Here is a 27,691-nt window from a genome sequence, read left to right as displayed (position 1 = left end):
GCAGCAGCCACAGAAATCGAGAGATACGATCTTCGCGTTCATAGACCGTCAAGTTTACTCGCTGACACGCGGTCACAACGACAATACTACAAAAAAAAAACAACGTCGATGGGAGTGTGCCCGGGAAAAAATGGAGATAACGTGTTTTTATGGCTGCCAACGACCGGCGAATATTTTCAAGGATGAAAAATGAAATCCTTTTGTTTTCTGTCAACGAACGCTTCCGACGAGCTTCTATCGCAGTCATGCTCAAACAATAACATTTTTAAGGTTGTTCATGCACGAAACAATTTTCTCAAGAAAGTCTTGAAATTTGCACACAGTTTAAATGGCCAGTCGACTGCCGAGCATTTCAAATTTTATAGGATTCGTCTCATTGACTATTGAGACAAACGTGTTTAAATATGAAGAAAAATACACGGGGTTGTAGGAACTGTGCGTAAAAAATCGTTTATTTTTCCATATAACGAACGAACGCTTCTTACGAAGCTTATGAAAAAGTATACAATAACAACGAAGTATATAATTAAAGTTTGGGAATAAAATCGAGACGGTTATCTTGCTAGTAATAAAGATTGAACCTTAAAGATTGAACGAAATTGGTAACGAGCACTCGTATAACCTCAGATTTGCTTATTTCAGCGTTTTTTTCCTCTTGGCTTGGACCATTCCTGTCACAGCCTTTTGTCTTTTTATTAATACTTTTTTCTCGATTCATTTCCCTTTGCGTTTTCCCTTTTGGCTCTCTGACGCGATTTTTAACATAAAAAACTATTTTTTTCGCCTGGGACGAATGAAATTTGGGGTGCGGTGAATGTGGATCCCCGATTAATTAATGGCTTGGAGAGTTTTATTCGCCAAAAGATAAGTTGAAAAAACGTATTTACGATTTCGAATAACTATGAGATTAACTTGAAGTGATAATATTTTAAATTAGGAAATAAAAATCGGCTCAATTTAGACACCCATAAAATACAATCCTTCGGGCACCTTAAACGAGTTTACTGAACAAATGATTTCACGTTTAGCTAATGTTTCTGAAATTTTTGGACCTTCGAATGTTTTCTCGGGCTTGAAATAATAACGAGTACATTCGATCACTTCGCTCAACTGAAATTCTCAACAAATTTCACCCTCAAAAGGCAATTTATTGGGGAATATCAACAAGAACCTATGGCGCGTTACCAAAATACAGCCCTCGGGATTCAACGTTATAATAACCGATTCGATAATGTACGCAAAGGAAATGTATATGTTGTTCGCTCATTGATGGGGCGGTGGGAGATGAATTCGTTCGATATCGCATACGCAAAGTTATGAATCGAACAGTGCCTCTGTTGCTTGTATGTGTGCATGCGTTTCATCAGTTCGACCGAAGCAATTAATCAGAAATTTTGTAATCCGCTCGAGCGAGCACCCCTTTGCTTCGTTTAATTAAAAGTAAATTATTTATTCGACAGGGCGTACCGGAGATTTGAATATTTAGAAGAATCCTTCCATGCCGAAAATATTGATCGCGGAGAAAACATTGTGGGTCTGATATTTGAATTGTCAATAATTTTGATCGATCAATCTGAATGCTTGGCGTATCCCAAAGCCTGGACAGGCAAAAAAGTCTTTAGTTTGTTGGAATTTTCAATTTTTCCACAAATTGTAAGCACTTTGAGTGGCTAAGGAAAGCTTCGTGTCTCTCTTGCCTGGATCCTTCAGGACTCGGTTCTCTCATTAAAATAAATAACTGCGAGTACGAAAGTCCGTGAGTAGAGTGACAAAACGATCTAGAGAATGATTAGCGAACAGTTAGCAATGCTAGACGACTCTGATTTTAATCTCGAGTCTCGACGGAGAACTGGCGCTCCGGCGATGCATTGACCTACGATTGTGTCATTTTTTTTTTATTGGTTAACGTATATATGCGTCATTCTGTGTGAAATCTCCAAGTTATTGCTGCCTAAATTGTGCTCTCTTGAGAGAATTTTTTGTTTTAACGTTCATCAGTGCAAAACGAAAAGCGTAAAGGAAAGTGGATGCATGAAATTTTGGCATCAACGGTTCTACCTCGATGTGCACGTACAGATAGCTACGATAGGTGTGTATCAGTGAAACGAGAGTCAAATCTAATCCTGGATCTGGTATCTAGGACGCTCACGCGTTCGCAGCTTGGTCCATTTATTCAGTCTTACATGAGTCTCGAAAAATCTTGAATTTTCCTAAATGTTTAACGTAGATTATGCCCGAAGGATCGTATTTTATGGGTGTCTAAATTGGACTGATTTTTACTTCCCAATTAAAGATATTATCACTTTAAATTAATGTCCGAGTTATCAGCTCGAAATTGTAAATACATTTTTTCAACGTATCTCTTGGCGAGTGAAATTACAAGTAATTTATTAATTGGGAATCCATCACTGACCGAACCCCAAATTTCATTCGTCCCTGGCGAAAAATCTACAGTTTTGTTATGTTAAAAATCGCATTAGAGAGCGCAAAGGGAAAGCACAAAGGGAAATGGATCAAGAAAAAAGTATTAATAAAAATACAGAAAGCTGTGACAGGAATGGGCCAAGCCAAGAAGAAACAAAATGCTGAAATAAGCAAATGTGAGGTTATGCGAGTGCTCGTTACCAATTTCGTTCAATCTTTAAGGTTCAATCTTTATTACTAGTGAAAAAATCGTCTCGAATTTTTTCCCAGACCTTCGTTATATACTTCATTGTTATTGTGTGCTTTTTCGTAAACTTTGTAAGAATCGTTCATCCGTTATGTGGAAAAAAAAACGATTTTTTAACGCATAGTCCCTATAACCTCGTGTAACTACCTTAAATAATGTAAAACTTCAATAATTACTGCATAGGGGAAGAACGATTAAAACTTACCGAATACGCAGGTGTCTCACTCAGAAAAATGAGTAACGAAAAAAAGCGTTCGTTTTTTAAAAATGTAACGAAACAATCAGGACACAAAATGCTTCCAGGCTTAAATTTTGAAGCCCAGAACTTATGTTTTCGTGCGAAATCTTATCGAAATTGAAAAGATCCAAAGCACCGGTAAATGGAAAAATAAATGGACGAGAAGGAGGTAGAGAAAATCATTTTCTCCGATATAAATCGAATTTCATTCTATTTTTTATGGTCCTCTCTGGTTTATCGTCTCTCCAGCTTGGCCTAGTTAGAAGCGAAGTATGAGATGTACAGTCGGTGGCGACGAGGGGCCACGAAAAAAAGAGAATAAAAAGATTTACACACCGCGAGGAGGCGCTTTTGCGCGCGAGTGTCGAGCACGTCTGCACGTAACAACCACACGCCCTGAATTTTCGAGTAGAACCGTAATACATGCGAGACAGGAAAGCAGGTGAGACTTTGCGGTTTAACTCGAAGTCAACACTGCGTCTTCGAGAAAAAGAGAATCTTTTATGCCCTTTACGGACCTCCCAGAAATATTAAAAACGCGATACTGAATGCCTTAAAACTACTAAATAATAACGGTTTTTGGCTCGCATTCGAGTGTAAAATAACACTTTACCAAATTGAAGGTTTAATGCTCAAAAATGTGCGGTGAATTCATTGATTCACGCCGTTATGATTATTTATTTCGGTTTGACGTTTCAATTTTTCAACGGGTCAATGGTCACGGCGACACTGAACAAATCTCGAGTCTTTGAATTTATTTGCCCGAACGATTTGAGCTCGCTTTCAACGAGCTCTTTGATAAACAGGTTTTAGGCTGGAATTTTTGATCCATTATAATGGGATTAGCGGGGGTATTAGGATATCGCTCCTTTGGAGTCCTGCTAACGCTCGCGATGGACGGAGCGCGAGGGTGTTTGAGATTTGATCTCAGCAGAGGATGATTCCTTTTGAAGTCGCGCCTGCGCTCGAATCCTCATGATTCTCAGAGACGAAAACATTTTTTTCTTCCCATCTCGAATTTCACGTGCGTTCGATGGAGGAGAAAAATTAAGGAAGATCGTAGCAAAAGATACTCGTCTTTGCTCGCTCTCGCGTCGATAATCGTCGATGACGTCAAATCAGATCGAAGGAGGGAGCCTATCTCTTCTCACGAACAAGAAAATGTGAATTTCTACTTCGCTCACTCAAAATCTTTTCGAAAATACGACGAAAGCACTTGAGATCGTTTTAACATTTCAATCCATCCAAGATGATGAAAAAAATGACGAAACTCGACTGCACTCTGATGATCATGAAATATATCCGGCCGTCTCGATGGTTCGCATCGTCGAGTTACATTCAACTCCCTCATTCGGGTCCCAACGTCTCGGATGCAAATGTGCCAAGCAACGGGGGTGGAACAGCGACTTTTTCAATTTACATTTATGCAGTTTCCAGGACTCAGGATAAACCCGATAAAATCGAGTACGTAAAAAGCCGTGTGACATGATAAAATTAGAGATTGCAGAAGCTGAATAAAGAGAAAATAAGAAAAACGAGGGATCTTTTTTCCATTCTTTCAGATGTTTTCTCGGTGAGTCAGCCCCGCGCACGTTCTCGGCTCCCCAACTCTCGATTTCCTATCGCACTTGTTTATCCGTTCAGTCAGACCTTCGTGTACGAATGTTTTTCATGTTTCCTCATTTTTATTTCGTTATCAAAATCGCACTCGAGCGCAGTCCTTCTATAAATATTGTATCGTAATATGCACCCGTGCATTATATATTTACTGCTGCGCCCCTCTTCCGCCGTGCCATTCATGCGTGCTGCGTAAGTACTTGAGAAAATAAGAGACCCGATAAGACTGATTATTATACAGGTTACAGTGCGTGTACTCTATAAAATGGAGTGTGCAAGAAAAGCTTGTTCAACGAGCCTCCCATTTATGCACAGCAGACTGGATCTCCGCAGTTTTTATTTCCATTTTTTAACTTACCTTAGAAACAAGCAATCGGAGAAGCTAACGCGAAATTCGCATTCGTCAGACAGAACGAGATCGCAGCGTGCTGAAGAGTCACTCGAACTTGAAATGCGAAGTAAGACCGATGGATTCAAATCTTGCAGGCAATATCGTCACGTTACAATCGGACGATTTGGAAGAACGATAAAAGCCAGCCGCAGTCGCCCCATCATTTCTTTTCGAAAGGTTATAAAAAGTAAAATTTCATTTTAATTGCTTAAAACGTCGCTCGCAGGGGATCGCGGGGTCCGAGAGCCCCGAGAAGCCACTCGTAATGGGCTACAGTTTGACACGATTCGAGTTTAGCACCGAGAAAAAAGGAAGAGAAGAGTATAAAGAAAGGGGACTGCGGTAATGTGTGACTCCTGTACCGATTCTCGTAAATCATTCCTACCCTTTCTCTCCCCCCCCCCCCCTCCCGTTCGTTCCCTCCAGATGAAAAATATACGTACAGCCAGAGCAGCAGCGTATAACAATTTATTTTTCTCTCTCCCTCTGCCGCTGCTGTGTCTCTCACCTTATCTACCTTGTTATATCCGAGAAGCCATAAGAGACGAGACCGAACGCCAAGTGTTCCGGGTGACCTCGTATATATGACAAATACACGTTCTTCGTCGTCGTTCACGTTCGTAGCTATGTGGGCATACACTTTTTTGCGAGTACATGTTTTTTCATATAATCTCTCTCTCTCTCTCGTCTATATATTAATGTACATATTTTTTGCATGGGAGAAGAACATTGAGCGAGATGAAAGAGGAGAACGTGTCAAAAGCAGCGCGGTGACACTAAAATGTCACATGCACGAATAAATTTCAGGTCACGTTGATAAGATTCACCATTTTCATTCGTCCTTTCTCTTCTTCCAAACGGACTATTGAGACCGCATGTAATGGTATTGGTGCGTTCGTCAATCAAGATACCAACGGCGATCACGACGCTCCGATCGTGCGGTTTAAGGTCGAACGATATTGGAATATATGAGCAAAAATAATCCATCAGCGTAGTAATGAAATTGAAGAATACACACGAGAGCGTGCTCGCAGTCCTATATAAGTTTGTTTATAAAACGAATATACTGATCAAGAAAGAGGTCGACACACGAGGCAATTTGTCGTCAGAGTTGGAGTTGGTACGGGCAGAGCCCGAACTATGGTAAATGCCAAGTTTAGCCGGATAAGGTAAGTGTATCCAACGGTTTTGGATAAAGTTCATTCGAAACATAAAATGATGTGAATGATGCTGAAGCTTGTAACGTTGGAGTCCAACGAAATGATCTAAGAGAAAGCCTCCAATAATTCCAGTAATTCGTCAATTTCGTTCCCTGCCGAATTTGCAATTCGTAGTTTTTCAAGCTGCACCGATATACTTGGTAAAATAAAAAATTGGTGAATTACTAATGTTTTTTTTTCCTTCATTTCGTCGAAAGCAGACTTTCGTTTGCTCCAAATAATATATTTTTGTGAGGAACAATGAATTTTGAAAATGTGCAGGTACACGAATCGATATTTTTATTTGGTGACTTTTAACTTGTTGTAAATAAGTTTTATACCATTCTTCGTCCATATAAAAACTATTAGATTCTTTTTGCTTCAACAATTGAGCAAGATTGTCGTAAAATCTCTTTTTTTTATTATTTTTCTCTCATTAACAGACATCTTTGCACACTGAAATTCGCTACACTTGACTACCGACTTGTGCAAGAACGCTCACGACACTGAGAAATGAAATAATCATTCGAGAATTCATTAAGTAGAGAAAGAAAGTACGCACAGAAGACATAATTTTAACCGCTGGAAAGCACGAGTCATTTTTGCGTCTTCGACTTGTCCAAAAACATTTACAACACTGACAATCTCAACTTTACCCAGCGGTGCTTGGCAAATGCTAGGGTTGCCCGGCTAAAACTCCAATTTCACCTTTCCTGTCAAATTTATCCAGCTATTTTGGATACAACTAAGACTGCTCCCATAATCCAATAAACAACAATCGGTTGTATCGCGGAGAGAAAATTCCAGAAAAAAACTACTATTGGTGCCCTAGGAGTAGCGTTCTATATCGTAATATTTATTAATTTTTACGAGCATACATAGTCATTTATTGTGAAGCGAGAACTCGATGAAAATTTATATCTGGATACGAAAACGTACAATCACGAATGAAACTTTGTTATTAAGTACCATAATAAATTTTCAAACGTTTCTGCGGATCGGCGATACTTGTATTCGAGCTCTTGGAATTTTACTATGCTCAACTGTAAAATAAAAGCAATTAAAAAATGAGAATTTGGAAGCGGCACGAAAATTACAACGTTTTTGGTAAAAACTTCCAAAATGAGCGATATAGAAGTCTAACGCTATGGCGGTATAGTAATTCTTACTATTTTTATTTTCTCTCCGCGTATTCGTGAAAACGTTGTAGTGTAATTCAATAATTAAGTAATAATTAACGAAAATGTATCTTGGCACGAGAGGACTGTTCGTTCCTCTGAATTAATTTGTTTCGAATTCCCCTCGCATTTTGTGCACAAAGAGAAGGAGGAAGGGAGCTCGTAGAGGGAGAGAGGAGAGTCTTGCACGCGAAGGATCTTCTGCAGTGTCACACTTATCGTAATGCCACTTACTCAAACATGTGTGTATGGGTGTAGAGGCCTCGTTTTTGCGCGAGCATCTCTGCTGCTGTGGCTCGTTAAATATTTAACTGCTCAGGTACTCGCTCACGAGACGTTGAAACACGATTTTGCGGTTGAACTCGTAAAATTTTTCTACCGTGCCGCGCGATCTATTTTTCTTCAATCTTTTTCCGGACGCTTCAACCGACGTTTTCTCCGCGTCTGCGCGCGCTCGCCTTTAAAAATAATCGCGAGGCTCTCTCGCGAGAGTGCAGACTGGAAAATAAAGAATTTTTATTTTCCCTCCGCCCCCCCCCCCGCCCCCGCCCCCCTCGGGACTTATAATTGTGCTTGGAAAATAATAACGCTACCGCGCCTCGACAAACGCGGCAAGGAGCAGAATAACTAAGGCCGAAATGAAACACCCACGCCCTCGCGGCTCCAACGACCTCACTCCACCTCTATTTATCCTCCGGATCTTTCCTTCGCCACGTGCTGCTCTCCTCCACTCGATGTTTCCACCTCGAACCAACTGTAGGTCGCGACTGTCAAAAAAGGAGAATAAAAGACTCTCAACCACGTGCGTGTTCGCGCGCGGTTTGCTTACACCGAAGACAAGGAGATCGCGCGCGGCAACGAAACGAGTTCGCTTACAGGAGAGACTCGCAGGAGGCTTGCGTCCCCAAGTCCATGAAATATTGTCATCCTCTTTCACTCGTTCAAGCGTGTTTCAAATATTTTTAAACAAAAATCTAGTTTTCTTGCACGAAAAATCATTCTTGGAGGACAATTTTCAAAAAATTTTGCAGCTTCTCCTCTTTTTCTTGTTTCTTTATATACCGTCGCAGTGTCAAAGAGTCAAACTATTGTCGTCGAGTTTTCTGTCTTTCGGTGCACGAGAATGCGTCACGTTCACAGCCTTTCGATTCGAAACTTTTTACGTTTTTATTGTAAAATTTTTATTCCGCTAAGCTCCCGAAAGTGTGTCTAGGCTTTAAAAAGCAATGAATAATGACAATTCATCAATTTCTCCGACGAAAAGTCGACTCGATTGCGAGTTGTGAAACGATATTCGTTTCTATCGTATTCCAAGGGACGTGAGATTGCCACGAATTTCTATGAGTCACCGTCGATTGTTGAACTAATATTTTCCTGGCTTTAATTTGATCTAGGAAGTGTAGTTTTGTTTTTCAAATGTCTCGTTGCTTCTTACGAAAGGAAAAAAGAGAAATGTTTTCTCACGCACAGGCGCGCGGAGCGAAGAAACGCTCTATTTTCTTTTGCCCGCCGCTTCAGGATTTATACAATGGGTAAAATGCGCGAAGTGAGTCCAACACTTTCGAGCAACACGTACGCGAGGGCGAGTGTATAGAGGAACACGAGTGTGGAGAAACGGGGGAGGGCAAGTTATAATTCATTCGGTTGGAACGTACGTCGACATGGCACACACAACTCGTTGAAAAAGTCGATGAACTCTTCTGGTCTCTTTTTCTCCCTTCCTCTCGCCATCTTTCTTTTTCGCTCATTTACACACGGTGAATTTATATTTCGCGTTAGTTCCGGATGTCTGGCATTGAAATTTAAGGGAAGCATTCCTTGGGAGTGTCGTCGGTGGTCTGATCTCGTGGCCTGATCGAGGGAACCACAAATTTTCGAAAACATTGTTGAAGCTTTTCCATATTGTAAGTAAAAAAACTGAGCCCTTTTCACATGCAGTTTCTTATTTTCCCGTCCATCAATAGTCGAGCCTCGATTTTTTCTCGATCACCGTCGCGTCCATCATCATAAATTACGATATTTCCGAACGTTTGACTAAAATAAAAGTAACTCAGAAGGTCAATTATTATTCGTATGTAATCACAGGCTTTCCATACCCAATAAAAATACTCGAAGAATCTTACAGCTCACTGAGAGCAGTGGAAAAGGCTCCAAGAGTTCTGCAGGAAGAGCGGGGAGGGGGGGCGGCGGAGATGGAAAAAGAGTGCACGAGTGATGCACCGAGAGCGTGATGCACCAGGCGAAAGAGGCACGATCCACGATCTGTGGTTAGGACAACGCTGAAGCAAAAGAGTGCCGGGGTCTCGGCCGCCGAGTCTGCTTTCCGCCCTCCCTATAATTTGTACACGTCGGCCATTCGACCGTGTAACTCCGTAATGACGTAATGACTCGGCTCGCGTATGCGAGTATACACGCTTTTCTTATTAGTCCTTTTTCGCCTCCTTCGCTACTCTTATCATACGAAATACGAGAGAATTTTTTTATTCTAATGCGTATATTAACTGTATAGACGGGTGCGCAAGGTGCCTCGGAAATAACCGGCGAAATATTCTCGATGAGAATCTTTCGGATTCCAGGAAATAAATTTCGCTGCTTACTGATTTCTTCGGTGCGATGATCTCCGAAAGTTCCCCGGTTCATTCGGATAGCAACGAGAAGAAAAATCGTTAAGGTGTGCACGATACTGACGCGGATATCGAATTTTGAAGGATTCGTCTTATTGGCCGTTGAGATAAACGTGTTTAAATATGAAAAAAAATACACGGGGTTATAGGGAGTGCGCGTAAAAAATAGTTTATTTTTCCACATAACGAATGAACGCTTTTTACGAAGTTTATGAAAAAGTATACAGCAACGGCGAAGTATATAATGAAAGTTTGGGAAAAAATTCGAGACGATTGTTCCACTAGTAATAAAGATTGAACGAAATTGGTAACGAGCACTCGTACAGCCTCACTTTTACTTTATTTCGTAATTTTGTTTCTTTTTGGCTTGGCTATCACAGCCTTCTGTCTTTTTGTTAATACTTTTTTCTTGATCCATTTCCCTTTGTGCTTTCCCTTTGCGCTCTCTAATGCGATTTTTAACATGAAAAACTGCAGTATTTTCGTCAGGGACGAATGAAATTTGGGGTTCGATCAGTGATCGATCCCCGGTTAATTAATGGCTTGTAATTTCATTCGTCAAGAGACAAGTTGAAAAAATATATTTACAATTTCGAGTTAATAATTCGGACATTAATTTAAACTGATAATATATTTAATTAGGAAGTAAAAATCGGTCTAATTTAGACACCCATAAAATACGATTCGGGCACGGTCTTAAGGACTCTCGTTCCATGCATTTTCGCGACGCTTCAAGTCGCCCTGCAACTTTCATGACACCCAGTAGAGAAACGTGCATTCGAAGCGCGGCGCCTCGCGGTGCATCATTGGAAAAAAATGACTCAATATTCCTACCGTTCTCTGTTCGAGAGATATAGAGAGAGAGAGAGAGAGACGACAGCGAAAGAAAAATCAGAGCGAAGCGATCTCGGCGCATCGCGGAGGCGCACCGAGGTGGAATGCAACGTGATCGAACCTCGTGCAATCATCTGTAATTATGAAAATTTTGTCAAGCATTTTGTTCCACGCGCACGCACGAGGAGCAAAATACTCCGAAAACTCACGACGCGCATCTTTGCTTCACGGATAAATGCAGTGGAGAATGCATCCTCCGCTGTCGTGACTTAATAATCAGGAAGTGTCGGATGTTAGTCTCGCAAGCATCAAAAGGATTTAGGGGAATGCGCGTGAGTCACGGGTTCAATAAAACCAAGTCGAATGTGAACTCGCGAGCTCGAGGAGAACGTGCGGTGGGTTAATAGTGTCGCGCATGTGGCACGCACCTAAGAAGCCACGCAATGTGAATAGCAAAAGCATATTTGTATCCACGTTTCTCTCTCTTCCTTTCTCTCAGTGTCTATATGTACGTACACGAATAAATTTATAAGAACAAACAAAGTATCTGTCTGTCTGCTCGTGTGCTTGGCTACTTATAACACGAGAACTACTGAACGGATTCCAATAAATCTTTCACGCATAGAAAGCTTCCAATCTGCAGAGACGTTTGACATTTAACCTGCGAAGCCTTTCAAACTTTTGTTTATTGCAGACTTTTGGAATATTTTTCTAAAGTCTGTAAATGAAGATGAACCGTGCAGCAGTTTCAGAGAATCCGGATATGTAAAGTCGACGAGCAGCTCTCAGAGTCGGTTCGACTACAATCAGGAGCAATTTTGTTCGGACGGAACTTTCAGCTTCTGGCGATTTTCATCTTAAAATACTCGATTTTTAATCGACTTGTTTGATTTTTTTATTTAAATAGTCGCACTTGTGACTTTGGGTCGGAATTCCACGATCAATTTGCTCATTTCGAGACGTAATTTCCGGTGTGCTCCAAATTTCAACGAGCTCCCTGTAAATTTCTCCGTGTTTTTGCATATTCATATATTTATATGAATATGAAAAGCGGGAGAGAATAAATGAGGGATTACGGGAAAGGCCGCGGTGCGCGCGCGAGTTTGAATGCATCTCAGTTACGATTCAGCTTCTCTTGCCTGGTGTTCTCCCGAGAGGATCGTATATATTTCAGTGAGATTCCCCGGTACAGTCAGCTCAACCGGTTCGACAAAAACCTCACCTGGGCTTTGGCAAAAACCGTGCATTGAATCAACTTCACCAAAGCAAAAATATTTGCATATTAAAAACACGAAAATAGCAAAGTTTTCTTCGTTAACTTCGAGTTTAAATTTCCTTCAAATTTTGGGGTATTGGGGCTCAACGAAACCGCCTCGAATGGCGAATCGGCATTGCGATTTTTCCATGCGTCGTTACGATCACGAAGTCACAGTTTTCGTCACAATATTTATTACGTTTTCCAAATACTTTCAATCCGCATCCCAAAAACATTGCTACGAGCTTTTCTAACAATGCTCCCTCTTTTCACATTATTTTGACAAACCAATTAGACTGTACCGCGGTGATGAATCTTTAAGGTCCGAAGACTCCGGTGTCGAGTTTACGTCTACGTAACACACGGGCTTTTCATCCTTCCTTCCACGCTCCTCACTCCCCGAAACGGAAATAGCAAATGGGTGAACGAGGAGGAAAAAAGAGAGGGAGAGCGAGGCGGGGGGAATTCGCGAGGCAGAGAGGGTTGAAGAATGCGGCTGTGCAAAAGCTTGGCAAATTAGAAAGCACGTAATGCTTAGTATAATACGCGAGGAGTAAAATTTAAGAATAAAAAAGCATCCGTGACTCGAGTCGGAAGAATTTCGAGCGAGAATTAATATGGAAATGTAAGGATCAAACGAAACTTGCTCGACTCGACACAATTTAGTCGTCTTCTATCTGCCCCGTGGAAAGGTCTATTCGATTAATTTAAACGTTCATTTACTCAAGAGCTTCATTATTCAGTCGACGAAAATTGATCGAGCTTCGCACTTCGGTTGCTAAGAAACACAACTGACGAATGTGACAAAGTTATATTCACCCTTTTGAAAGTGTGGCAATAAAAGGGAAAAAACATGAACCGACAGTCGCCTTGAGCAGGGCAAGTTTAATTCGTTGCCTCCCTTTTTTGCTTCTCATTCTTCCTTTCGAGCTTCGCGTGAATTAAATATTCTAATAATCCGACAGTCACAAATACGCGCGGAGCGGATGATTGTTTTTTTTTTTCTAAAAAATCCTTAAGATCCTTCGTCCTCGATGGAAGGACGTAGAAGTGATTATTTTTCCTCGTGATCCTTAATCCGTTTAACTCCCCTTGAAAACATTGACAAACGGCCCAGCAAGGTTTCAGTACCTAGACAACAGTACTCAACCATCGGCCCACCATCGAAAAATGTGCTGAAACTAGATTGGGTGAAAGTCTGAATGATAACTTGGGTCCAATGGTGAATCTCACAGTTGGCCCAGGGTCGTCTTCAATATCTGCCCATTAGTTCCCCAACAGCAAGCCAATGGCCGGATGTATCGAGGTCGTTCGTTGGCCCAAGATAATTTCATTGGTTGACCGGTCCTCGGTCACATGGTGGACCGATCATGAGTACCGGTAGAAGGATGTAAATTTATTTTTTTTTAAATATACAATCGTATCATTGTTAATGCAGATATTTATTTCAAAGCATTCTTTCATAAAGTAGCAGTGAATGGCATTATTTATTTTTTTCATCATCCAGAAAAATTTTCGGGATTCAACAAAAACTTAAAAATAAAAGTAATAATATTAAATAAATATTTATGAAGCCAAATGTGTGCAAATAAGCCAACGAAAAGAAAATATTTTTTTTACGAAATTACACTTTGTTCATATGAAGAATGTATATGAACTATGTATTACCGATTTTCGAAGTACCAGCAGAAAAGAAAAAAAAACTTTCAACTGTATCTTTTGTTAATCTTAAAAATAAAGCAAAAAAGAACATAGAAAATTATTGGGAAACGAAAACTTTCTTAGCAATGTAAGAAACCGATTATTCTATATCGGATGTCGCAACGGGTTCAGTGGTAGGCGTAGGAAGCTGATTGGTGCGTTCACGACGACCACCTTCTCGGTCACCAGCACCTGCGAACCACCGACTTAGTTTCGTTGAAAGCCCGACAAGCTCCGGACCATCAGAATACTTTTCTCGCAAAATTTCTGCAATAAAACAAGAATACGTTGATAAAACAAGAACTAAGATTGAAGAAAATGTAAAATTTTTCTATCACTTTACCTTTCATACATTCAAATGTCAATGTTGCGCTGAAATTCAATTTTGTTTCGGCGTTCTTGACTTTTCGGCCGCATCCACTGTATTTAATTTGTACAGCTTTACTCATGATCGTTGAGACCATGATACCAATGTCTTTTTGAATCGAAGTTATTCCGGCTACAGAAGACTTTAGTAAGATAATCTGCAAAGTGAAAAAAAACCTTTAATAAAATAAATAAAACCTTTAATAAATAAAACCTATACTCACAAGCTTGAAAATAATCTCTGAATCATTTTTATACTAACCAGTGCACTTTTTGTTTCTGCATTTTCATCCTGTAGAGACTTGTCGAATTTCAAGAAATCTTCCAAATTATTAATAGGAAGCGCGGTAGTAATTACTTTTCGTGCTTCTGACCCATGCTTCAATGCTGATTTCGACGAAAACATGATATTATTATTAATTTCGACGATTTTTTTGTCCAAGTCGTACTGGAGACTTCTTTTTGCAGAATCTATTGCTCGCATCAGATCTCGTTTGATTTCATTTAATTTTTCGTCAATATGACGCTTTAAATCATCTACGAAAGAAATTGTGTAAACTCGCAAATGATACAATAATAATAATGGCCGGAAAAGCGTTAACATTAGACCTACCATTTTCGTTGCGTTTCGAATTTCCGTTTCCATCTGATAATACACGGTCGCAGTTGATGGATCTATTTTTATTTGGCGATGGCATCCCTTGCGTATCACCTATTATTAGAATCTATCGTTAATCAATCCGAAGTACAACTGCTACACATTTTAGAATAAATAAAACATACCCAAGATATTCGATAAATGGAGACTATCATTGACAGGTAGAGGATTTTCTTTATTGAGATACGACAGTAGTTGTTTTTCCGAAACGGAATCCAAAAGTGTCAGGGTTGTTTCGTCGTTGTCGGTGTCAGTGCTTGGTGCCGTTTCAATGTTTTTTAGGCATCTTTTTAGACGTCGAAAACCTTGTTCATAGTCATCTGTAATTGGATAAAACATATAATAAAATGCTGAACCAATACATAGGATATTGAAAATGAAGTGAAAAAAGGCAAGCAATAAAGTTCGTGTGATCTGCTGACGAAACCATAATATTGTGTTCGCAGCATAACTACGGGCGTATATCGGGAGACTGTGCGGGTACCAACGCTAGATCACGTGACCACCGAAAATTTTGTTTATACCCGATGCGGGCAAACCTTGGCGAAACAATGGGCCTGAACGTTTAGATACGTGTTCATGAGAAATTTTATGTAATATATATGGTCACGGACACATAATGAATCAATGAAAAGATACTTGTAAATGATTTATACTTACGTGCTTCAAAAATGATGCGAACAACAGCATAATCCATCCAATTCGAACGTGGTTCTTTTTGGTTTTTCACCCATTTCTGAATTTTGCTGGGACTCGCGTTCGGATATTGACAACGTAGCCCAGTGGTCGTCGATACTACCCATGACCGTGGAACTAAATCAATGACCGGGAAATTTTCTTCAGTGAATTCGTCGAATTCAACGACGAAAAATTTCACTTGATCTTCGATATTATCCATCCTGAAACACACAGAAAAAATGCAAAATTTGGTGATCAAGAAACGTGGTAGTGGCTGAACGGCAAGTATTAAATCGCTATATTAATAACGGATCATTCTTACCTGTAAGTTTTAATACTGCGAATAGTATCTTTCCGGGGCGAATGACACGATTCAACACGTTCGACACGTTAGCACGTAATTACTGGTCTGGTCACCGAAAACACCGAGTGAGGACTGACACGAAATCTTGAATTTTCGAGTACTGCGCATTAATGGGCGCATATCGGTAGAAACGAAGAAAGCCGACGATTTTCTACGGAGGGCTTACGTTGGCGAAGAAATGGGCGCCGATGCTTCAACACGTACTCGTATCGGGAGTCTTTGAACGGAAACCAACTTCATCATTTTTCGTTTGAATTAATTGTGAAGTAAATTAACAGCAAATCGAGCAGAATTTGTTCGTATTTCAAAACATTTACAATAGATTTCTTCTATAGGCACGACGATTGATTTGTCGGAAACTTCCAGAATCTCCTTGAAACCAAATTTCTGAGATGAATCTGGGCGAGAGAACAGATCACCAGTTTTTATTACCGGAAATCCTTCCACAGCAAATTTTCTACTCTGCTCATTCGTTAAATCATTCTGTTTTTTCTCCACAATGTTGTTGATTATCATTAATTTTCCGTCTTTTAATTCTACAACATTATCTGGTCGTTTTGATTTAATAAGCATTTCTCCCACCATAACTCCTTTAATAACGGCCCCTTCGAGAACCATGCTATTACATTTTTTTCGAATACGTATTTTTTGGCCGGGCAGACAATCGACTTCCGTTAGTCGTTTTACCACCTGAATTAAGGGATATTTCGGAGTTCGTATCAATTTTTTAAGTTGCCCCAAGAAATTTTCTGCCCAAAACGCCGAGATTTCGGTTAGTGGCAATTTGAAGTGTTTTACGTCGTCCGAAATATGAATTAAATTATGGACATTCAACACCTGTGAGCCTGGTCCATATAATGATGGCATTAGGGATACAAATTCTCGTAGTAAGATATTCGCATAATCCGCATACGGCACAGCAAGTTTTTTACTGGAAAGAATACGACTTGCCACTACCAGCAGCAGAAAATGTTGATAATATTTATGTGGCAATACGTCACGAAGAACCACTGCACCAACATACAGCAGTATGGTCCTGTATTGCGTTGCTTTCCATTTTGCCACTTCGCGTATTTCAAATATTTTTCTTTGGAATTCAGCAGGTACTGAACCTTTCAATAAATCCAGTAATTGCTTTAAAAGGTTCAACTGCGCTCGTGTTAGACGTTGCCGACTTTTTCCCTGTGTCCACTTCTCTAAAAGCAATTTCATGACGCCTAAAAGCAGTAAATGCATCGAGTCCAATGGCACTCCTTTAATAATATCGAAATCTGTAAGACGTAATAGTGGCGACAAGAGATTTGGCAAATGATGATCGCCGCCTGTGTGCATACGGAAAGATTCATTCGTGCGCTGCTGACAATAAATTTCAGGGTACACACGTTTATTCTCAATTGTGATTCCTTTTACAACACATCTTTCACATGCGAAAAATCCGGTAGCGTTCTTGCAACACTTTATATACGCTCGTGCTGGAGCATCACAAATCATTGCTGCAATTTCGAATGTATATTTCTTATCGTTGAGCACAACTCCATTTTGAGTCAAGTCTTCGGCTTCAGAAATAAAATCTGTCATGAAGTGTTCAACATCGTTCGGCTTCGAGTCTCCTAAATAAATCGCCACAACAAACGGTAAAATATCAAAGTTTTCATGATAAACTTTACATATTATAGGCCAAAACTGTTTATTGGAGCTGTTATAACATTGTACACCGTCAATGTTCACGAAAACTTTAATATGACTATCTTTGTATATTTCCGGTAAGATTGTCTTTTTCAATTGATTTTTTATACCAATATATACGAAGCTTCCTTCGGTTTCCTTTCGGCTAATCATTGTCTTTTTATTGGTGCAAGAAACGTTTCCCAATAAAGTTTTTGCCGTTTGTGGAAGGTTACTATATCCTTCAGATCGTAAAAGCCGTAACAAATCGGTTAAAACATTGTGTCTCAACGTTTTCGCATGTTTTAGTGCGAACATTCTTAATTTGTCTTCGAACGAAATTTGATTTTCGTCGTACCGTTGCTCACTTTGTTCATCTTCGCTATGTATGCTTTCATTATTAGTACTATTGCCGTCGCGTAAATGATCTCCAAATGCTCTGTTTTGATTACTGTTTCCGCTGTTTTGACCACTGCAATCGGGGCTCATATTCATATCAATTTCCTCATGATGATTTTCCAAACTTTTTTCACTGCAGTCACCGTCACTATTGCGATCTGTATTAATAGAAAAACTTTTCTCATTTTTCTCACGCTTACGATCATCGTATATTTCTGTTTCTGGAATTTGTATATTTTTTTCCGGCACTAAAACGTGAGGATCAGGGAAGTTTTTCAATGCTCGATTTTTTTTAATGCGATAATATCGTTTTGACATTGTGCTGATATATTACATTACAATAAACACAATTCAAAAAACTTTATTGCTCAAACGTGGGCCTACATTGGAGAAACACTGGGTAATAATCTTTTGCCACGAATACGCGTATGGTCGTTGTCGAAGGATTCACTTCAAGAAAAATGAAAATAAAAAGACAAGCTGGCACTAAAACGGTAACTCGCAGATTAATAATACGGTTGTAACATATGTAAGAAATATGTCATATCTCAAACTCGCGAAAAGTGGTTATTTATAGCTTATATGAGAGACTAACAAAATCACGAACAGTGCAGGCAAGACTATTACGAAAGACATGACCATTCGCGGAACGTAACACGCGTACAAAGCAGCTCAAGCAGTCAAACGTACGAGGTACTATACAAAGGTGACTTTGTAAATGTATACATAAGTCGAATAACTAACAGAAAATATATATGTTCGAAACACTCATAAACTACGGTACTGAAAAAATAGTTGGTTCAAAGTTGGGCCATACATGCGTGCCAAGGTTTATTAATATTCACGAGATAGCAGTGGCCCAACCCTGGGGATTCAATAATTCCCAATTCTTCATTCAGTCATCGGTTATGAAATGATGCAAATGATCGGCCCATCGTCCGGCATAAAACTCGACACCTATGATCGGGATCAATTATGAAGCCAAAAGTGGCGCATCGTCAGTCGTCAGTAAAACGCCAATACTCGATCTAACAATCGGCTACATGGTGGTAAGTAAATATGGCACAAAGTAGGCTCAGTCATGGGTTTCAATGGTCGGGGGTTCAGTATTGTCACGGGAGTCGGCCATATTGTAAGCATTGGCGATGTTTTCAAGGGTCAATATCACGCGAGACACGTGGGCGTCGAGACGTCGGTTTTATATATCTGACGAAGAAATAAAAATCAAGGAAATAAATAATCGATGGGGTGAATTGCGAGGCGAAAATTCTCGAATCCGTCGAAAAATGTAAGAAGATTTATGGAGCGAAAAGTTTGGAATTTTACCGAAAAAGTGCGGAGGGAAAAAGGCTTCTGATAAGAAGAGAGTCGAAAAATTTGACGACGAAATAACACACGCTGGGTGCTGTCTCAAATCTTTTGAAACTTGGCTTGACTGGCACATCCGGCGGAAGTCGTTATCGCGATTCGCGCATCCGATAGCTCGGCGATGAGGAGGACGCTTTAATTTTTGCTTCGGTTTCCTTCCTTTTTTCGCGCGTCTCAACTTCTCTTCGTATTTTTTTTCATTCCACCGCGAAACTCTGCGCGCGTCTCTTCAATCCGATTTAATGGAGTCGCCTGTCGTGGACTGCTCGAGCGAGGAAGCACAGAGAAAAATAAGAAGGTGGTAGGAAAGAAATGAATGCGGGAGAGAAGATGAAAATGACACGAGGAGAAATTCAATGTCTGCGAATATTGCAGAATATGCGCAGCTGGAAAAGACGAGACAAGTGGATCAACAAACACTGAGAGCTCCATCGTTTTTTACTTCCATACTTTTTCTCCGCTACATTTTTATCCGTTGAGAATTTCTTCAAAATAAAATCAATCGATTTTCACTTAACGGCGGGTTTTTGTCAACAAACTTTCTTCCGTTGCAATTATTTGTGCGTCAAAGTTCGTCGGTAACTCCATTTTTGCTCAGTCACATTTTCAGTTTTCAATATTTTTCGCTATACAAATAGCAAACTTCCTTTTAATAATTCCCGCGCGTAGGATTTCTTGAACTCTCGTATAAAAGCGAATGCGATGATTAAAGTGAAATAAGAAACGGAAGTGACGAGGGGGGGAAATCCTGTCCCATAAAACGACGTGGATTATGTGTCATTTGGCCTTTTTTTCTCGACCGCGGAGGTCTCGACGCCATTTTTTAAAATGTCTTTTATCCTTCATCCCCTTTTTACTTTGCATTCGCAAAGGAGCATTAACGATCTAAGATTTCGTTGCGCTGTGCGGCTAAGAGATCAGGAAGATCGAGAATAAAAACGACTATGACGGTGACGAGCGTGAGGAATTAACGTGGAATAAGCAAGGAGCAGAGTCCTTCAGAATGCTGTGCCAACGAAGAAAAATAAAAAATTAATGTAAAAAAAATGAAATAAAAGATATCGACCTACGATAATCAGTGAACGCGAGTTTCCAACTTTTCTTACTCCAATGATTCACTCCACCGATATTTCGTTAATCACTTTGCCACCAAAAACTATCGTTTTTCTATTAAATTTATCGACAAAACTGACAATATGGAAACTCAAAATATTGAAGTACCAAAAAAAACTAGCCAAAGCATACGACGACTGCTTGATAAAAAAAATGGAAGGCTCTTGTGCAGCCTTTTTTTGACGCGTCACGAAATAATTATTTTTTTCTCTCTCTCTCCCTCTCATTCTTCACGTGTGCTCTTACCACACACGGGGACATGTAACGGTGTTTCGAACTCGATGACACGACAGACCGTAAAGAAGACTTGCTCGGAGTCTACTTTCTCGTTTTTACACTCTTTCCGTATTCTTCCTTCCTCGAGGCTTCACTCACTCGCGTTATTATGTGGGCAACGAGAGGGATTTGAATATCGTCGAAAAGCGAAACTTTGATGGGGTTTCCATTGTTATTGTTATCGCGAAGTTTGCACAAATTTCGTGATTCGACACTACCGATTCCGCCTTGAATATTCGATTCGCGAAATGAGCGTTGTTTCGAACGGTCGATAAGCGTTGCTCCTATTTTCACATTCGTGTCGCAATTCCAAATTCACATTTCAATCTTTAAAAAAACGATAAACGCAAGAATTCCCGTGGATTTTTGTCGCGAAAATGTGACAACGAAACGAATATAAATTCCTGCACGTCTCGAGAATACTTTTTGTTCGATCCTCGAAGAGACACGATGACGACGCTGGCAGCGATGCATATGCATACGAATTATTCGAGGTCGTACCTCTCTCGTGTCGCAAAGTGTGCAAATTCAAAGGAGCCACGACATCGCGCGATCTTTCTATACGTGCAAGCGAATTCCGCAGCCTTTTTTTCTTTCTCGCGCCCAACTTTTTCGCGGTTGGTGCTTTCTTTCGTTATTTCTTCATCACCATTTCGAAGATTCGATTCAACAAATCACTCTTTCGTTAGTCCGAACATTCCACGAGCTCGCTTGAAACTTGGCGATCCAAAACGACTTTTTTTCACGCTCGCGAATTTTGGGAAACGAAAGCACAATCGTTCCAGACGAATTTGTCGCCAGCGCTCGGAAAATCAGCGACGAAACGGCACGAAAAAAATGAGCTCTCGTACAACAAAGCTGTTGCCAGGGATCACATCGAAAAAGGAATCCATCCATCGGGCCTTTCGTCGAGATTGATGCGGAGCGTTCGCAATCTTCTTTTGTGACGCTACAACGTTCCACTGCGATGGTAAAACTTTGATGTTGATCGTTACAAGCTTCTCTCGTAATGAAAAGCAAAAAAGTGGATTGAACAGAACCCGAGACTGCGGGAAAATAACCGTTTCACAGAGACACGCGGTTTTAGTTAAAAACGCATTTGTAAAAACAAGAATAAAAGTAATGGAGAAAGCCGGACACGCCCCCTTCGAAACATACTTCTCGTGTGCGGGGTGGCGATTACTGTTGCTCGGTTCAACCCTACCGACTCCTTTCCCACTGTGGCGCAACGTTCTGCACGATAAACAAATGGGAAAGAGGCCGGTCAGTGTGTGGAAGCAGAGAAAAGTAATCCTCTGAACAAATATTTACGGTCTCGCGAGTTCTGCAACGTTACAACGGCCATTGGACAGCGAGATTCCGCGTGGCGAAGATTTAGAATTTTCTCGAATATTTTCTAAAGTCACGGTAAATATAAAAATGGTGGATTTCGAAGATAGAAAATTTTTACGGTTCGGAGGAAACGAGAGTGGAAAGAGATTTTGTTTTTCAAGGTAACGAGATTGGAGCGCGAAGCTGAGTACACATTTCACTCGATGCTCCATTGAATTTAATTAGCAGCTACCAATTAGGGTGGTCCAATAAAAAAATTCTCCTGCTTCGACCGGTGGCTGCATTCACACAAGATTGAATAAACAAGTGTGCATTTGTGTGCAGAGGAGAGTGAGGAGAAGAGGAATTGAAGGCGCGAGTCGATTTATTCTCTGGGCACGAAACCGCTGGCTTTCTCGTTTCGTTGTACCCAGCATCCCCCACTTCCAATGAATCCCCGAAGCTATTGGAGCAAAAAGTTATTTTATACTCGGCGAAGGTGATTCGGCGGGCTTCTGCAAAGTTGGAAACTCTGTATCCGCATAGTGTTGAGAATCGATCGAGCGCGCGGACGTGTGCATACACACTTTGCACCTTCTTCGTTCGACCCAAATTTCGCGGCCCTTTGTAAGGGTGGAAGACTCGATTTTTTCTCCCGTTTTCGTTGGGGGCGGATTCTCACTTCGGTTTGTTTCTCCCGCACTCGCAACATTGTTATCCGATCGAGGAATCGCTCGAATTGAAAGGAGAAACTGCGAAAATGAACGATTGGAAAAGCACTCGAAACGAAAAGCCTTTCGAAGCGTGTTGAGACGGAAAAACCAAATGAGAAATTAAATTCGAAGCCGAGGCGGAGAGAGGCCCGGGGACGCGGGCTTGGCAAGGAAACTCCCTACGTACAACTTTTTTATTCCCCCGGGGAGGTTGGACTGCCAAATTACGATGAAGTTGCCCGAGAGTTTGCAGAATGAACGAGTGTATCGTTCGTACCGAATGAGCCGAGCGGAAGAAGGAAAGAGAAAATGGAAGAAGATAGAGAGAGTTGAAAAAGGAGGTGAAGTGGCATATACCTCGAGGGCAATCCCACTATTTTTTCTCCTATTTTCTTTTTCATCCCTCTTCTGAGCTACCCTTCTCTTATTTCGCTCACTCGTCCATCCGCGAAACACTCAAAGTTACTAATGAGGCCAGGAAAAACGAATTGCCCAGTGTCCTATGTGCAGCTCTCTTCTGCTTCGACCTTTTTTCAAATTATTTGTGGAGTCTCCGCCATCCGTAGCAGGCTTGCAAAAGAGAGACGATTCTTTCAATCTCGGCGAAACCGCAATCTTCCTTCGGCCATTAAACAATAAACCTGTGGGAAAAAAAATTTACGCCCGACCGGGGAGCAAAGAGATCGGTGACCTGGTTAATAATGCAACCCGATTCAACTATCCTCTCCCCCCTTTTTCTCCTACACCCTTCGTTGCGTTGGCAAAGTTGTCGGAAAGCTCAATAACGCCACTCGCGCCACATCGATGAATAAAAATGATCGCCTCAAACTCAACGGAAGCGATCATCGTCGATCATTTCTTTTTTGTCGCACTCGAATTCGCACACTCTTCGGAAATACTCTCTCGACCCAAATCGGGGCTCGAACGGACGCGGCGCTTTCATAACGGACATGATTGATCACGCGATCATCAATATCAATGAAGTTGTTGTCCTGAAATATCATCGCCGAATGTATATTGAAACGTTGCCGGGTAAAATCGCTTGGATTTTTACGATTATGAAATTTATTGTTTCAGGGCTTCCAGCGGCCGCGGCACGGATTCCCCCCTCAGTTCGGATCTGGCGTTGGACAAACCGCGCCCTGTGCCCTCGCCCAGGTGAACAATTCTTTTTCCATTTCTCCCTACATGCTTTTGACAGAAACTTGATAGATTCTGATAACAATCTGGCCGAAATATGAGTCCGAAGGAGAGAAAAATGTTTGAACATCGAGCAAAAATCTTTTGACAGTTTCATCATCAACATTTTGATACTCGATTGAATTCGATGGTGTAGTTTCATTTTTTCAAAAGTGGAGAAACGAGTCTTGAGATCTTTCGATTTCCAATATGCACAATATGCGAGCCAGCAGCATTGAATTTTCGCGGTGTTAACTTGTTTTTGCATTAAAATTCAAAGAGATATGAACTCCGTCGTCGGGGAAACAGAAATTCGTGAATTTGTGCATCAGAGCAATTGAAACTTCCCTCCCATTTTATCGACTGACGAGCAGGGTGGGTTTCCACCTGAAAAAATAGACGAATCGATATGGTCGATAAGGGAGGATTACCGGCAAGTTTTTCCCCGCGAATTTCAACCCCTTCGTTACCGGCTGTTGCAGACAAATTCATCCCCTATACGGCGAAAAGGCTGGTCTCCTCGGATATTACGATGCAGTCGGTAATACGGAAAATTTTCCACCCGCGCCGAACATCGTCGTCGAGGGTGGCAGGATCGAGTTCGTTCGACCCTCGCAGGATGTCACGACAACCAACACCATGACGAACTCCACTTCCTCCCGAAAAGCGAACACGACCTCACGGGGATCGCAAACTTTTAGCGAACAAACTGAGAAATCTGATCCTGCCAAGGTAAGTCAATTTTCTAAAAAAATAGTCAATCTGCCTCGAAAAATGATGGCTGAATCCAGACGAACTCGCGGCTTCGATCGGCGCTTCAATATTTTCTCGAGCAAAGACAATTTCGCTAGTGCATTTCTCATCGCCAGCTCCCCGTTTTGTCCAGGGAATTCATAACAATTACATGAATTTTACAAAGATGATGATCCGCTATGCCGCGAATAATAAATCATACGAAAAAACTTGTGAATAACAAAAACAAAAATAATATAAAGAATACAAAATAAAATAGCATAACGTGGAATAAAATATGAGATTCAAAATGTACGATGCGAAATTATAACATCGAAAATAAACATAATATCATTGAGTCAACATAACACGATACGTCGTAACTGAGTCAGTAAGAATAGTGCGAGTCAAAGCGCGAAAGCGACAATAATGAGAACAAAAATAGAGAAAAGGTGACATTGTTTAAAATAGAGCGACATAATATATACGAGGAGCGTAAAAACGAAGGTAAAACAAAGTGGCCAGAAAAGAGACAGTCCAGGGAGAGAAGCTCCATTGCGAAGCACGAGCATTCGCGTGCAAGCCGGTGCAAACCCAGGACGGAGGATGCCCCAGAGGTCGAAGAGGTAGGTTTACAAGGTGCAGAAAGAAGAAGCTCGAAACCGCCTTAAAATGCGGATAATTGACTGAAGATATTTGAAAAATTCAACATTAATAGACGAATCGTCGTTAAAAACACACTAATTGATGGTAATAATTAAATGGAGAGAGGTAAAAAGTGAATGGAGAGTGAATTACTCGGATGAGGGCATCGAAGCGAATCCCCAGAGTGAAACTACATCGAGCTCCGACACACGCGCACACGTACCGAGGGAGTCATAGCCCCTCGAACTTAATTACAGGTGTAAATTGACCGATTAATTATGTCGAGGGCGTACGAAGTCCTGATTACGCTTCACGGGGTGGCATCCATTGATTCGATACACACACGCGCCCGCACATACGCACCTATTTCATTTCAAACGACTGAATTATGCTACGTAACGATCGGGAGAGCGTGATTTGCAAATTAAGAGGGTGACAAATACTAAGTACTCGCGAGAGGGAGAGAGGAAGGGAGAAAATGACGAGAAAAGCCCTTTTTACTCTGCCCTCCTCCGGTCCACCTCCATCCCCATCGTGCTTAATTGATTTTCACGACAGAGGACCTCATTGTTCTTGCCCTCGTTTTATCAAGAATTTCCATACTAAATTGGACGCTGCCTGATCCTCATTCCCCCTCTTTATTTGCATGGGTACTATAACTACGAATTCAGCGACTTTTGTCGCCGAGGAAATGCCTTGCCGAATCAACCAACAGTTCGTATCCAACGAGGCTGACAGTTTTCACGAAATTGATTAAGGCATTTCTTTCGCGAGCCCGAATATTCTACAAATAACTGACTTCAAATAACGGCAGCGTAAAAGTGCATGCGAATAGATTGACGGAATTGCAGGTCGGGCTATCGGACGTTTAATAAAGAATTAAAACTTAAAAAATCGTAAAATTTGGAGCTTTCGTTACAAATTTTGACAACGAAGATTCCATCATCACTGCATTTCTATTCAATAATTCATGTACTAAATAATTCTAAATTCTTGATACAAACTGTCTCACAGAGAGAAAAAAATCTAAGGAATCCGTAGGTACGATAAAAATAAAGGGTTACAGAATGTTTAAATAGAAGTTGGAAAAATGGGAAAAGCAGAAGCTTTTCCCATATAATAGCGACTTCTCAGAGGTTAGGAATTGAAACAACGAAACATCACTGGAAAGCTTATGCCGAGAAATCTAGAGTCGAGAGACTTGCACGAAATTATAAAAATGTGGGAAACCTGAAAAGCGTTTAAACACGAGTGCTTCGAACCGGTGAAGACTGCTGGGGAATAATGCAGTGGAAAAACGCGAGCACGGAGAGATGACCGAATAATCGAATATAGAATGTTTTTTCGGCGTGAGTAGTTGAAAAGTTTTCTTAATTAAGGAATCGGCAGTAGAAAGTGAAAGCGCATATATACGCGTGAGCTTGATTTTGCGTTATATTTTTCCATATAAATGCGTAAACCGAAAGGGCCAGAGAGAGCAAAAGAGGGAGAGTTTTGAGCCCGTTCTATAATTCGTGCCAATTTCCATCGTGGCTAAACTTTTGCATCGGCTAATTCAATTAGTCACGCCTGGTTCACCGTAGTGCGCGAGCTAGCGAGCAATTAGCATACATTTTACCTTGCGGTTTTGTACTATCTCGTTGATGCTCGTCGACACACCCACCAACACCCCATACTTTGTTTCTTCCTTGGGAATTATAGTGTGAGATGAATCCGAAAGGTGACGCGCGTACGACTCTCCTGCTGCATGGAAACTGGAGTTTGAAAAATTTGACAGCTGCTCGAACGGACGACGAAGCGTTTCTTTTGGCTTTCATTTCTGCAGATTAGTTGTTTACAAAAATTTCATTTTTCACTATAAAACCCTGGCGAATTCTCGATGGTAGAATCGATCGAAATATTCTTCGTTATCGCATCGATCGAACTCGTCGAATAAACATTTTCTCACGTTCAAATATAAACTCAAGACTCGTTGGTGCACACGAATATACATATAAATATATAAATAAAAAAGCCGCTCGCATATCAATAATACAAGCATAGTGAATTAAATCCCTCGCGAGGTCTCTCGAAAATCCGAGAGTCCCGTGTTCGACCTACGTAAACCTCGTGGGCGACGAGAGTGAAACTTCTTGCTCTCGAGGTCTCCCGTGAAACACGAGAAAGAACACGCGTCTACTCGATCTCTAAACCAGGATACGCCGTACAACAAAACAATTGATATATGAATATTTTTCGAATAATAATCGACGAAAATAAAGTTCACACAGCCAAGTTTTTGTCTCAGCCTCAAATGTCATTGTTTTTGGTGTCGTTACATCAATGTTTCAAAATACTTAAGGTAGGATACTTAAGGTAGGATCATGCCTGCTGGGTGTCTAAAAATGTTATCACTTTAAATGAATTTCAGCGTCATTAATTCGAATTTGTCAATAAATTTGTTCAACTTATCTTTTGGCAAATGAAATTAGAAGCCATTTTAATTAATCGGGGATCCATCACTGACCGAGCCCTTG

At 40.8% G+C, this 27,691-nt stretch overlaps 2 protein-coding genes across 7 annotated transcripts in view; one reads left to right on the top strand and one right to left on the bottom strand.

Moving 5' to 3' along the window:
• The window catches only part of LOC122408655 (uncharacterized), a 130,906-nt gene that overhangs the window by 27,400 nt on the left and 75,815 nt on the right, over nt 1-27,691 (top strand). For all 5 annotated transcript variants that reach the window (XM_043415563.1, XM_043415562.1, XM_043415559.1 and 2 more), the window contains exons 3-4: nt 23,697-23,777; nt 24,281-24,530. In XM_043415563.1, the coding sequence (XP_043271498.1) occupies nt 23,697-23,777; nt 24,281-24,530 (331 nt within the window). The remainder of the gene's footprint in view (nt 1-23,696; nt 23,778-24,280; nt 24,531-27,691) is intronic.
• On the bottom strand, nt 13,694-15,979 carry LOC122408656 (uncharacterized). 2 transcript variants are annotated; one of them, XM_043415567.1, is made up of 7 exons: nt 15,733-15,979; nt 15,393-15,631; nt 14,858-15,052; nt 14,688-14,786; nt 14,337-14,461; nt 14,052-14,232; nt 13,694-13,975 (listed from the first exon to the last, which is right to left on the bottom strand). In XM_043415567.1, exons 2-7 carry the CDS (start codon nt 15,628-15,630, stop codon nt 13,809-13,811), a joined length of 1,005 nt encoding a protein of 334 aa, XP_043271502.1. In that variant the 5' UTR covers nt 15,631; nt 15,733-15,979; the 3' UTR covers nt 13,694-13,808. The 2 variants fall into 2 exon arrangements, with proteins under 2 accessions (XP_043271502.1, XP_043271501.1); XM_043415566.1 differs by having other exon boundaries at nt 14,337-14,611; nt 15,733-15,977.

The sequence above is a fragment of the Venturia canescens genome, chromosome 4 (assembly GCF_019457755.1).
Source record: "Venturia canescens isolate UGA chromosome 4, ASM1945775v1, whole genome shotgun sequence".
In the NCBI taxonomy this organism is placed as follows: domain Eukaryota; kingdom Metazoa; phylum Arthropoda; class Insecta; order Hymenoptera; family Ichneumonidae; genus Venturia; species Venturia canescens.
This window is presented reverse-complemented; position numbering and strand designations above follow the sequence as displayed.

Bases quoted from the DNA above. Each gene is read 5' to 3' on its own strand.
- LOC122408656 (XM_043415566.1), bottom strand. From the start codon at position 15,630: ATGGATAATATCGAAGATCAAGTGAAATTTTTCGTCGTTGAATTCGAC. The intron at 15,053-15,392 runs GTAAGTATAAAT...ATCCAATTACAG, and splicing joins TCGCATCATTTTTGAAGCAC to ATGACTATGAACAAGGTTTT. The intron at 14,787-14,857 runs GTATGTTTTATT...TTCTAATAATAG, and splicing joins CCATTTATCGAATATCTTGG to GTGATACGCAAGGGATGCCA.